Source organism: Staurois parvus, unplaced genomic scaffold, assembly GCF_062004578.1.
Source record: "Staurois parvus isolate SC_StPar_1 unplaced genomic scaffold, SC_StPar_1.0 ptg000175l, whole genome shotgun sequence".
In the NCBI taxonomy this organism is placed as follows: Eukaryota; Metazoa; Chordata; class Amphibia; order Anura; family Ranidae; genus Staurois; species Staurois parvus.
This window is the reverse complement of record NW_028317971.1, coordinates 9,942,341-9,955,819: the sequence shown is the minus strand read 5'-3', so window position 1 is coordinate 9,955,819 and position 13,479 is coordinate 9,942,341. Positions and strand designations below refer to the sequence as shown.

The 13,479-nt window shown below is 39.6% G+C and overlaps 1 protein-coding gene across 5 annotated transcripts in view; it reads right to left on the bottom strand.

Moving 5' to 3' along the window:
* CCDC136 (coiled-coil domain containing 136) overlaps positions 1 to 13,479 on the bottom strand; it is a 112,048-nt gene that overhangs the window by 31,919 nt on the left and 66,650 nt on the right. For 4 of the 5 annotated variants that reach the window (XM_089676940.1, XM_089676944.1, XM_089676945.1 and 1 more), the window contains exons 6-8: positions 9,928 to 10,039; positions 9,127 to 9,376; positions 6,573 to 6,707 (exon numbers count right to left, since the gene is read on the bottom strand). In XM_089676940.1, the coding sequence (XP_089533066.1) occupies positions 6,573 to 6,707; positions 9,127 to 9,376; positions 9,928 to 10,039 (497 nt within the window). The remainder of the gene's footprint in view (positions 1 to 6,572; positions 6,708 to 9,126; positions 9,377 to 9,927; positions 10,040 to 13,479) is intronic. The other variant, XM_089676941.1, reaches the window with a different exon arrangement.

Below are 13,479 nucleotides of genomic sequence, written 5' to 3'. Positions count from 1 at the left end.
TAAGAGGCCTGCTGTCATGTATAAGATACGGGTACCCAGAGCACATACCTGCAGCCTCAGAGCCCTGCCATCATGGCAGAATGGCAAACCGTTCTGATGGACAAAGCTCCAACGTGTCCTTGCAGTGTTAAAGCTTACCCTTTCCCTCCCACACATTCTTAATGGCCAAAACATTGGACAAGCTCCACCACTGACCAATAGGAACTTGTGAGAGACAAAAATGGACTAGCAAGCTTCACTAATATAAGGATGTGTTGGAGCTTTGCCTCCCAGAATAGGCCAGTATTTGGGCATATTTGCAGGTCTCTGAGGATGCTGCTGGTACATACTGTATACCTGACAGCAGGTTTTTGATGGTATATTGGTTTCAAACAGCAAAAAGGGTTTGTAGTTTCATTGTAGCTATTTCATGAACGGTATCCCCAAGAAAAAAATGTTAATATACAGTATATATTTGTTAACATTATAAATCCCAACTCCAACCAATACTTTTTTTTGTTCTTGATAGATTGGGTCATTACCTCTGGCAGTTTTTTATTACTGTCTTCATAGATGAGATTTAAAAAAACAAAAAACCTCACAGATGTTCTAACCTCTCTCCACTCCTTCTAAAATATACGGTATGTTTTTTTAATATGGTACTGAGGTACTGTGTAACATGGCACCTCAGTAATATGATATGCGGTTACATGGTACTGTTCAACATGGCACCTCAACAATATACTATATAGGGTAACATGGAACTACCAAAAACAAGTTATATGGTAACATGGTAACATGGTACTGTATAACATGGCACCTCAGTAACATGGCATATGGTAACATGGCACCTTGGTACATGGCACTTCAATAACACAATATATGGTAACATAGTACTGTATAACTTAGTAACATAGTACATGGCAATATGGTACCTCAATAACATGGTATATGATAACAGGGCACCTTAGTAACATGATACATGGCAACATGGCACCTTAGTAACAAGATATAGTAACTTAGTACTGTGCAACAGGGTACCTCAGTAACACTGTATATGGCAACATGGCACCCTGTAACATGACATTAGTAGCATGGCATATGGTAACATAGCACACCATTAACATGGCATAAAGAAACACAACATCTTCGTAACATGGCACCTTAATTATCCAGTATACTACAACATTACATCTGTGTAATATGGGACCCATTTTACATAGTATCATAGCAACATGTAATCTTAATGACCAGGTACAGTGGGGGAAATAATATTTTGATCCCCTGCCGATTTTGTAAGTTTGCCCACTTACAAAGAAATGAAGGGTCTATAATTTTTATCATAGGTGTATTTTAAATGATAAAGGGAACAGAAGAGGGCGCCAGCCTAAGTGCAGTATTAAAAGCAAATTTATTAAATAAAAAACAGCCAAATCCCTACTCACAACTGTGGTAAGTGTATAAGTATAAACGGATAAGTTGTGTCCCAAGGAGATGTCTTTGGAGAGCCAGTGTAGATCCGCTGAAGCTCAGACACAGCTGGCTATGTGTGATTGTGGGCCGTCAGCCGAGGACACCATAACCACCATGGAATGCACAGAAGACCGGACCAGAAGCAACATCCAATGGGAGTGCAAGGATGAGTCAGGTGCGCGTTTAAAAGCTTCCGCTTTTTCTTCAGACCTGATTGGATGGCACTGTTGTTGATCAGACATTTCTCTGGGCTGCAGTTAGTCTGAGCTCCACAAGGTGTTTTTTTATATAATAAATTTGCTTTTAATACTGCACTTAGGCTGGCGCCCCCTTTTGTTCCCTTTTTCATTTTCACAGAGTCTTGCTTTACTCTATGGGGAGCTGCCACAATATAGTGCTCAACTCATGGACTTTATGGACTTTTTCACTAATGTATCCATATGTCACGGTGTTTATTGTTACATCTCAGAGCAATTTACATTGTGTATTTTAAATTATAGAGACAGAATATCAACCAAAAATCCAGAAAAAACATGATACTAATTTTATAAATTGAGTTGCTGTTGAGTGAGTAAAATAAGTTTATGATCCCCTACCAACTAACAAAAATGCTGGCTCCCACAAACTGGCTATGTGGTACACAATTAGTCCTGTCAATTTAAGAAGGTGCTCCTAACAACAACTCATTATGTGTATAAAAAAGGCACCTGTCCACAGAATCTCTTTCTTCCTTTCAAACCTCCCCATCATGGCCAAATGACCAAAGGGCTGTCAAAGGACATCAGGGACAAGATTTTAGACCTGCACAAGGCTGGAATGGGCTACAACACCATCAGCAATAAGCTTGGTGAGAAGGAGACGATTATTCACAAATGGAAGAAATACAAAATAACCATCAGTTGTCCTCGGTCTGGAGCTGCATGCAATATTTCGCCCCATGGGGTAAGGGTGATCATGAGAAAAGTGAGGGATCAGAACTACATGGGAGGAGATTGTTAGTGATCTCAAGGCAGTTGGGACCACAGTCAAACAGTCACCAAACAAACAATTGGTAACACAATACGCCACCATGGATTGAAATCCTGTAGCGCCCACAAGGTCCCCCTTCTCAAGAAGGCACGTGTACAGGCTCTTCTAAAGTTTGCCAATGAACATCTAAATTATTCAGAGAAGGAATGGAAGAAAGTGCTGTGGTCAGATGAGAGAAACATTTAGCTCTTTGGCATTAACTCGACTCGCCATGTTTGGAGGAAGAAAAATGCTGACTATGACCCTAATAACACCATCCCTACAGTCAAGCACGGAGGTAGAAATATTATGCTCTGGAGCTGTTTCTCTGCTAAAGGTACAGGCCGCATTGAGGAGCCAATGGACAGGGCCATGTACTGTAAAATCTTGGATGATAACCTTCTTCCCTCAGCCAGAACACTGAAGATGGGTCGTGGATGGGTTTTCCAGCATGACAATGACCCAAAAGTTAATGAATGGGAATATCCTCCTGCACTTGGTATGGGTGAGTCCCTATCCTAGCAGCTGCTATCACTCTGCCTTAACCAATAAGTGAAAAAGTAACAAACACAAAAATAGTGAAGCGCTAAAACGAATCCCTAAATACGCACACAGTGCATATAATAATAAATGAAAACCATATCTCATAAATCAAATATATCCGTGACATAAAAAAATATATATCAATAGAAAAACAAAATAAAACCTTTGCTATGCCCCTAAATTATTTCTTAAAATCAAACAATAATAAAAAATAGAAAATCCATGATAATAAAAATAAGCAGTGATGAAACAAAATATATAAAAAACTGTGTTAATTAATATATATATATATATATATATATATATAAATATATATATATATGTGATAATACCAATAACATAAGTGACACCTAACAGAATAAAGGCATATAAATAGTGAATCTCAATCAAATACGTGATTGTTGTGAAAACACCATATATTAAACTATTACATAAAAAAATCCACTAAAACTTGTGATGTTTAAATATGAAAAAGTGTCCATAAATGAACAAACACAGTCCATGCAGTAAGGTGAAAACGACACTCAGTGTTCTTCACTTCTAGTGCTCATGAAAAAGAAAAGGAAGAAATCCTCCAATGGCAGCAATGCCTGCTCACCTCCCCAACTCGACCCGCAAAGGGCCACAAGGCTATATCTCTCCTCCAGGTAATCCTTTGCTTCCAAGCAGCTCAATAAGGAATCACAGGACCTCCTCTCCACCTCCTCTCAAACGTCATATAGGACACAAACAGAGCTTCCCATAGTGTAATACCATTTATTTCAGACACTCCATATAGCAAAAAGTTTCCACTCACATGCGTATTGTTAGTAAAATGCAATCCTCCTCATTCCCTGGGTGCATTCACATGTGCATAGGGAAACCAATATGGTCGCTGTGCTCGGACATCCGTCCCCACGTGACCGGAAGTGATGTGTCTCTGGGCTGGGAAAAGCGTTCCGACGCGTTGCGTCACGTGCGTCGTGACTTCATCAGTTTTTTATATATTTTGTTTCATCACTGCTTATTTTTATTATCATGGATTTTCTATTTTTTATTATTGTTTGATTTTAAGAAATAATTTAGGGGCATAGCAAAGGTTTTATTTTGTTTTTCTATTGATATATATTTTTTTATGTCACGGATATATTTGATTTATGAGATATGGTTTTCATTTATTATTATATGCACTGTGTGCGTATTTAGGGATTCGTTTTAGCGCTTCACTATTTTTGTGTTAATGACCCAAAAGTACCACCAAGGCAACAAAGATGTGGCTCAAGAAGAAGCACATTAAGGTCATGGAGTGGCCTAGCCAGTCTCCAGACTTTAATTCTATAGAACATTTATGGAGGGAGCTGAAACCTCAAGTTGCAAACGACAGCCAAGAAAGCTTAAGGATTTAGAGAAGATCTGTAAAGAGTGGACCAAAATCCCTCCTGAGATGTGTGCAAACCGGGTAACCAACTGCAAGAAATTTCTAACCTCGGTGCTTGCCAACAAGGGTCTCTCCACCAAGTACTAAGTCATGTTTTGATTGGGGATCAAATACTTATTTTACCCACTGAACTGCAACCCAATATGTGGCATTTGTATTGTGTGTTTTTTCTGGATTTTTGGTTGATATTCTGTCTCTATCATTTAAAATAAACCTGTGATAAAAATGACAGACCCTTCATTTCTTTGTAAGTGGGCAAATTTACACAATCTGCTGGGAATCAAATAATTATTTTCCCCACTGCATGTGATGCCATGGAATCTCAGGAATGTGGCATATGACAACATTTCACCTGCGAAACATGGTATACGACAACATTTCACTTATGTGGCATGGGATATGACATTTCACCTCTGTAACATGGGATATGACATTTCACCTCTGTAACATGGTATATGACAACATTTCACCTCTGTAACATGGGATATGACAACATTTCACCTCTGTAACATGGGATATGACAACATTCCACCTCTGTAACATGAGATTTGACAACATTTCACCTCTAACATGGGATATGATAACATTTCACCTCTGTAACATGGGATATGACAACATTTCACCTCTGTAACATGGGATATGACAATATTGAACTCCAGTAACATGGGATATGACAACATTGCACTCCAGTAACATGGGGTATGACAACATTGCACCTCCGTAACATGGGATATGACAACATGTCACTTGTGTAACATGAGATGTAACACTGCACCCGAGTAACATGAGATATATGACAACATGGTACCTCAGTAACATGGGATATGACAACATTGCAACTCAGTAACATGGGAGATGACAACATGGCACCTCAGTTACATGGTATATGGCAACTAGTAACCTCAATAACATAGTATATGGTAGCATAAAAGGGTGATAGGCACCCTTTGGAGTACTACAGAAAACCATCAATACAGTCTTAACAAGAAAGGGAACTCATGGCTCTTTAAGAGGAGTCACAGTGTATCATTCTAAACAGCTTTACCAAGTGTACAGAATTTCAGTTGAGCACAGCCCACCTTTCTTATGGCCTTGAGAAAGAAGGGCTGTGCTCTGGCAAAATGTTGAACACTGAGTAAAGCAGTTTTTAATGGTACACTGCAATTCTTCTTCAAAACATGTGAGTGTCATTTTCTTTTTTAAGACTGTATCGATGGTTTTCTATAGTGCACCCAAAGACCTATCACCTTTCATTCTAACTGTAAAACTAAATCATTTCAGTACTAAGTTCTGATTCTAGCAGTGGTAAAATTGTTCTTTCTGGCAATGCTTCTCTGTGTAGGTCCTGATGCACACCGAATGTGGCTTTGAAATTGTTATACTTCAGCAGAAGTAGCACGATTTCAAAGCCGGCGGTCAGTGTGATTTCATGTGTGGCTTACTGACATCTGTGCGACTTCATTTTCATTTTTTAAAATCTATGCAAGCCGGAGTACACTGAACGGTTCCATAGGGACAAATAGGGTGCGACTTTTGAACTGTCAAATCACATGACAAAGCATTGGTGTGAACAGGGGCTTAAGTGACTTAAAGGGGCTTAAATATAGCACCTGGAAGGTAAAAAGTGCAGGGACCCAAGATGTCAGAGCTTGCCTAATAGGAATGGCCAGTTGGAAAGCTCTCATCAAATATAATGGCATATATTTGCAGCTCAAAGAGGTCCAGCATTTGGGCATAGTGGGGATACTGAGAGCTGCAGGCGTTCTGGGAAGGCAAGTCAGGGAGTATGTACTTTATACCTGCTAGCAGCTTTACGTTTTTGTGGTGTGGTTAGTTGGCAAACCTTAAGGTTCCTACAGTATGTTGTATATCAGGATGTGCTTCTAATGCAAGTACATCTGATGTAGTACAATCTAATAATGAATAGAAAATTGTGTATGTAATGTATTTAACTTGTAAGCAGTGTGAATGTCGTAATAGAACAGTGCTAGATGTCCTGTGGATGTCAATAATATTAACATTTCAGGGGTAAAAATATACTGCTTGAGCAGAGTGACTGGGAAGCTGGAAGGAAGAATAATTATACTGTAGTATAACACATAACAGGATTATGAAATGAAAGCCTGTTAGTAAAAAGTAGCAGTGTTGCTACCTGCAAGCCACTTTCCTTCAGCCGATGAATCTCATCTCTGCACAATCTTAGTTCTTCTTGCAACTTCTCCTGCTCCTCCTGGCTGATCCGATGGCGTTGCTGCAGCTCTTCAATCTCAGTTAGGAGACCAGCGCACTGCAAAAAGAATCAAGAATTTTACAAAGATTTGTATCTACCTTCCCATCACTCAGCATACATTCATTTATATACAAAGTAAGAATACTGAAGGCTGGTGCCAATGGGTTTTTCCAAATCATCTTTCAGGACATCCCTTGAGAGAGGGGTTCCACTTACCTAAAATAGGAAACACATCATCCACTATCAATAAAACGAGCACAGTTACCCAGTGTCCTCGGTATTTTTGTTTCCTCTGACCTAACAGGAATATAACATTGGTTTGTGTTTTTTCCTTCAGGTCTTCGTGCTAGTTGCAGTATAGTTGGACTGTTATCTACTGTAGGTGTCCATAGGCATCACTTGTATGAAGATTTTTATAAAGGGTGTGAGTTATCATTGTATTACTATATAATTGTCCTTACATATTGCTTATATGCAGTTTATTATTAACTGTACAATGGTATAGTAGGTTTCATAGTTGCTGCCTGATGCGAACCAGTCTGCCAGGGAGAAAATGGGAAAATTTCAAAACTCCTTTTCGTAGAGGAAACGATTGTGGTTGTGGTCTAGGCATATCCCTAAATTTTTTTTTCTGTGATGTAGGTTGTTCCTGCCTTCCCCATTACTTCATATAGAGACCCAGGAATCTGGTGTTTGGTGAGGGGGGAGAGCAAGCATTATGCTTACAGACGTTTATGGTTAAAACCCTCTTGGTGTTGCCATGCTGCACAGACAGTGGAAGACTCCCCTTATGGGTTATTCCCACTCAACCATGATCTAATACACAAGGGCCCAATCCCACACCCCCCAATGCCAATGCACAGCTTAATAACTAATTGACAATCAAGCGTTCCTATCTTTTCCGAGATAGAATTGTTCTATAGTGATTATAGGGCTCATCTATTCACCTTTCATACACATAGGGCTCAACAGTTCACCCTTTTGTACTCTGTAGGATAAGGACATTATTTTTAAGACTGTGTTGCAAGTAGCTAAATGACATCAGGAGCTGCAGTGGAAGTCATGGTTTAGCTAAAACAGAATCCTAGTGTACGTTTTTCCCAGACTCAATATAGTAGATCTGAGAGTCTGAATAAAATTCACCCCAAGCTACGGGCTTAGGAATTGGTGATTCCGTCCCTGTTCTCAAACCCATCCTAGGATAGGAAGTAACTTCTCTGTGCCTAGATTAACTCAATTTATACTATTTAACTTTAAGAAATCCGAATGATGGATAAAGTAAAGTAGAACTTCCCAGTGGACTAAAGTCATTGTCCATTTTGCATGGATAGACTATGCAATGTGTATGTCATCCTCTTTGCTTTTGATTTGGCACTTCCTTAATTTGAAGATTGTGATTTGTATTGTTGCCTATGATAAAGTTCTCCTTCACACCTATGTGCATACAGTTAAGTATACCTATCAAGCACCGTTCCAAAGGATTTCATATGTACTTATGGTAAGGTAACAGTAAGCTTATGCAAAATAAAATGTTTCTTTTGTTCATGTACTATGCAAAATGGTGAACTGGCATTCAAGAACAGACAATATCCATGGTATTAAAGTGGTAGTAAACTCTACTTTTGAACTTCTACCTACAGGTAAGCCTATAATAAGGTTTACCTGTAGGTACAGTGAATGTCTCCTAAACCTGATGTGTGTAGGAGATATTCACACTGGATGTACCCAGTGATGTCACCGGTGCATGCGCTGTGAAGGGACAGCTTACCCGTGCCTTCCCTTCAGAGCTCTGTATTGTAAACCATGACTCCCATGCGCAAGCACGGGCATTACATCATCGTTGCTCAGCCATTGAATGGACCAGAGCCAGTAAACCCTGAAGGAAGACTGACAGAAGATGGAAGCCCTGTCACTGGTGACAGTGCACTGCTGGAGGGCTTTGTTCTAAGGTAAGTACAATGTGCTACTATGTGATGCATACTAGCACATTATGCCATTGCATAGCAGGGGATTTTTTTTTTTTTTTTAAAGACCATGGTTTACTTAAAAACAAGCACAGAAATGCAGTATATACATATATTTTTTGTACAGCATATTTACCATTTAAGTCTCTGAAAAGTTTACAAGGTCTTAATTTAAAAAATTGCTCAGTCATACTGGTACATACATACTGTAAATGTTGGCTTCTCATAGTAAAAAGTGTGATTTCTGTTTAAAATGTGCTTCCATGTGAACAGGCTGTTTTCAGGAAATTGGCCAAGAATTAATTGGGCCTATTTCCTTTCAACCGCATGCACAAACAAAGCAACATACTTGGAAGATATTTCAAATAAAATGTTGGTTTATCAAAAAACAGATGTCAGCCTTTTCTTGCTTGTTGAGTAGAGATACAATTAAAACATACAAATGATCAGTAAGCTTTGAAGGATAACAATATCACTAGGATATGGAATGTAGAGGGCTGTCCATAACCCACCTCAGCCTGTGCTTTCTGCACTTTTTGTTCTGCACTTTGGAGCTGGGTGTGCAGTTTTTGCCTCTCCTCTTCCCGGGTCAGCTTCTGCTTTTCAACATCTGTCATTGTCTTTCTTTCAATAGGCATGCTGAGGGCAATGGTGCCTTCAGGATCATATTGTGGCAGTTCTTCCTCCTTCGGGTTATTCTCTTCTGTTTGTTCCGGCTGAGATTCACTTAATGCATTGCCTTGATCTGCATCTTCTTCCCTGCTAGAGACAAGGATGAATAAATTACCACAACTACAGTGCTATACTAAGAATACAATTACCATGAGCCTATTCTACATTAAACACATACTCTTTGGGGCAGTAGGAATTTCATTGAGTTAATGCTAATACTGCAAAGCAAAACATTCCTCCCATTTCACTGTAATTATCATTCAAACCACTACAGGTTCATTATCTCTACAGCAGGGCTTAATATATATAATAGGTGAAGCTAGTAATTAAACACTGTCACCTACCCTATCAGTAAGTATTAAAGACTCCAATGAAATCAGATCATCCCGAGTATTTCTGTAAGCATACTTCATATTATCAGAATCTAGTAGACTAATAAACAAGTATGAGCATATCAGTTGTGGACTTCTGCAGCTATCATGAACATACCTAATTTATATACAGTATTAACCTACAGCACCTATGCTACATACACATAGATTAATATTCTGAATTGATATCATTAGATGTGGCTCATATTACAACACAAACATTTGACACTACATATCTATATTTAATTGGAATAAAGTAAAGATGGGTACCTCTCTTCTCCCAGCAGCAAGAGATGACTCTTCAGCTGGCTGTTACTCTCCTGCAGGATACTGCGTTCCATCTGGAGATGCTGGCACTGGTCCCGCAGGAACTGCAGCTCTCCTGTCACAAGGACAGAAATGTGCAATGGCGCATGTGATAAAGTACAAATATAATAATTTATAACAACCTGCATTCCATGAATGAAGGCTCTACAGAGGTATACATAAAACAAAAACCAAAAGAGGCAAGCCAAGTCCTCAGACAACATTTTGGACTGCAGTTTTCAATGTATAAAAGGTGTAGCTGAGTGTTGTACTGTGTTAACAACTGGAGTTTAAATTATACAATTTTTTAGCTGATTTACATGATTAAAGATGCAAGCTTTCAAGATAACTCAGAGCCTTTCTTCAGGTTTTATACATTTATACACAAAAAACTTATACAGCCTGAAAGGGATCTGAGTTATCCTGAAAGCTTACATCTTTAATAACTCAAGTCAACCAATAAAGAGCATCCCTATGGACTTGTGCACACCAGTGAGTTGCAATGATTGCACAGCTGCTAATGTGCGTTGGATGGCACAGTGCTGATGCGCCAATCTCAGCACATCACACTGTTTCCTTTTTTCACAGAAATTTACTGAAATTCCACAAATGATATTTTAATAGATTTTTGTTCACCACAGAGTAATTGAGATGCGGTGGTTTATGTTGTAACCTGCTGTGCAGAAAAAAATTACTGCCTGCCATGCTCTGGTGTGAACTGATACCACTGAAAACAAGGCATTTTGCCATATCAGCTGCTGTGAACGAGTCCTTAAACTTCAAACTTTCTGCAATGTATAAAAGAAGAAGGAAAAGTAAAGTCAGTAAAATATATCCCTAAATGCAGTCCACAAATTTCAAAATATAAATGATATAATTTATGAAAAGTGGCGTAAAGGTGGATTTGTTATTAACACCTGCTTTTTACCACAACTATTTAATAAGATACTTTTTTTCTGTTTTGTCTTAAATTTGTGCCAGTGGTATTACTGTAGAGCATGAGTCTCCAAACTTTCTAAGCAAAGGGCCAGTTTACTGTCCTTCAGACTTTAGGGGGCCAAACTGTGGCCATTGGGAGTAGAAAATGTCCCGACGTCAGTGAGAATAGACAATGCCCATCTTTGGTGTCAGTGGGAGGGATAGTGTCCCATTTTTGGTGTCAGTGGGAAGAATGGCGACCCATTGTTTGAGTCAGTGGGAGGAACTGTGCCCTGTCATTGGTGTTATTGAGAGGACTTGTGCCTGATAATTGGTGACATTGGGAGGAATTTTACCCCATCGTTGGTGTCATTGGGAGGAATTGTGCCCCATCATTGGAGTCATTGGAAGGAATTGTGCCCCTTAGTTTGTGTCAATGGGGGGAATTATGCCTCATTGTTGGTATCAGTGGATGAAATAGTGCCCCAAAGCCTGGATAAAAGCAAGCAAAGGGCTGCATCTGCCCCATGGCTGCAGTTTGGAGACCACTGCTGTAAAGGAAAAATAATGATTAGATGTCAGTGTAAATAAAAACAATATAAAGAGAGTGCAAAGGTAAATATTTTTTAAAAAAAGACATCCATAAACTCAAAATTAACTAATGTTCCAAGCTCTACACAATGTGCCGTACCCATGACATGATATATACTTTACATTTAATATTTTCTGTATTTATCTGTACATATAGGCCCCTTCCCCATGGGACTCAGGAAGGCAAGGAGTCCGCTTGCCCAGTGGAGGATTTGTCTGCTGATCTCCACTGAGCAGGCGGATGGCTGGTCCTTGTCCACGCCGCTTATCTAGAGCGGACACAGACACAGTGACAAGGACCAGCTGTGCGTTTACACCTGACTGACATCTGATCCTTTAGATGGAAGGGGAATAGATCATCTGTTTTTAGCAGATTGGAAATAGGCAGATGTAAACGGACACATGTCTGTTTACACCTGCAGCTCTATAGAGGAGAATAGACAGTCCGATCGGGTCTGCCTGAAAACCTGACAGGCAGAGCCGATCGGTCTGCTTGTGTGAAAAGGGTATCCTGTATGGTGTATCCTGAGTATGTGATTAATATTTTATTGAAAGTTGCCAATCTGCTGTACCTCTGTTTATAGTGAGCATCGTACTGTACATGGGACTGTTTGAGCAGTATTGAACTTTGGTGTTGTATGAATGAGGCTGTATAAATTAGATATGAAACTAGCTCTTCAATACTCATGCAACTGAGCGTGTTTACAGCAACTGAAACACATCTTTAAAAACCATAAATTCTGATTATATGAGTTCTCACTAATATACTCTTTAGGACAAAGTAGTGTATACAATACATTTACTTTGTTAACCTGTACTTCTTCAATTCCATTTACATGACTAGGTCAGGCCCTTCAAGAATGTCATAATAAATTAAAGAGACATATGGATTAAATAATGCATCTGGAGTACATGAACCCTTCCATTTAGCATAGAGTGCTTTGCATGATCTTGCAAATAAACATGAAACGCTTTGCTGTGAGCAAGAGTAGGTGTATTGGCAGAGCGTGATCCTTCCTGACATGATGCAGCATACAAAAAGAAAAGAAAACGCAGTGCTGTATATGTTCTGTACAGACATCTGGAATTGTTTTTACTTTGACTTTCAGAATAGCATGCTATTTCAAGCAGCCAACGTTTTAGGAAGTTAAAGTGAACCTTTGCCCAGACTATGTACATAAAGTATTTGCATATCCTGTGCCAACAATAAAAGCACTTTAAAACAAGTTAATTTACCCCTGTAGGTATAGGCATTGTGGAGAGATCCATCTTCAAAGTTCATAACAGAAGCATGTCATATTTTATGGAAAGAATCTGTTTGAAACTGACTGAAACTTCAGACTTTAGAGTCTTTGCTGTGGTCTTTGAGAATTGTTTAAATTAAGGGTCAGTTCACACCTGAATTACACAGGGATGTAGTTTTCCTTCTTGTGTGATTCCCGTGCTGTGCAATTTTCAGCCCATTCATTTGAATAGGATGAAATCACACAGGGTCACACAAAAAGTAGTGCACTGCTTTTCAAAACTGCACTGCATCAAATCACATGGAACTGCGGAACGATCTGGTGCAGGCAAACACACTGTGTTTACAATCTACATTTGGGGTGTTATTAGGATTATATTGATACCCACCGCAGATTGTACAACCAGCAGGAAATGTGCACAGAACATGGGTTTTTGTGCCGTGTTCTGGTGTGAATGAGCCCTAAACAGAATACAAGCTGCTAGAAAGGTCACTGATAGCTAACGGCCACTAGTCAGTCCTTCTACTCCTCGACCTCTCCGTGGCCTTCGACACAGTCGACCACCCCCTCCTCCTCAATAAACTACACTCCCTTGGCATCAGGGACTCTGCTCTCTCCTCTTACCTATCCCAACGCTCCTTCAGCGTTACCTATAACGCTGCCACCTCCCCCTCGCTCCCCCTCTCTGTTGGGGTCCCCCAAGGCTCTGTCCTCGGACCCCTTCTCTTCTTCCTCTACACCTCCTTCCTTGGCAAACTTATAC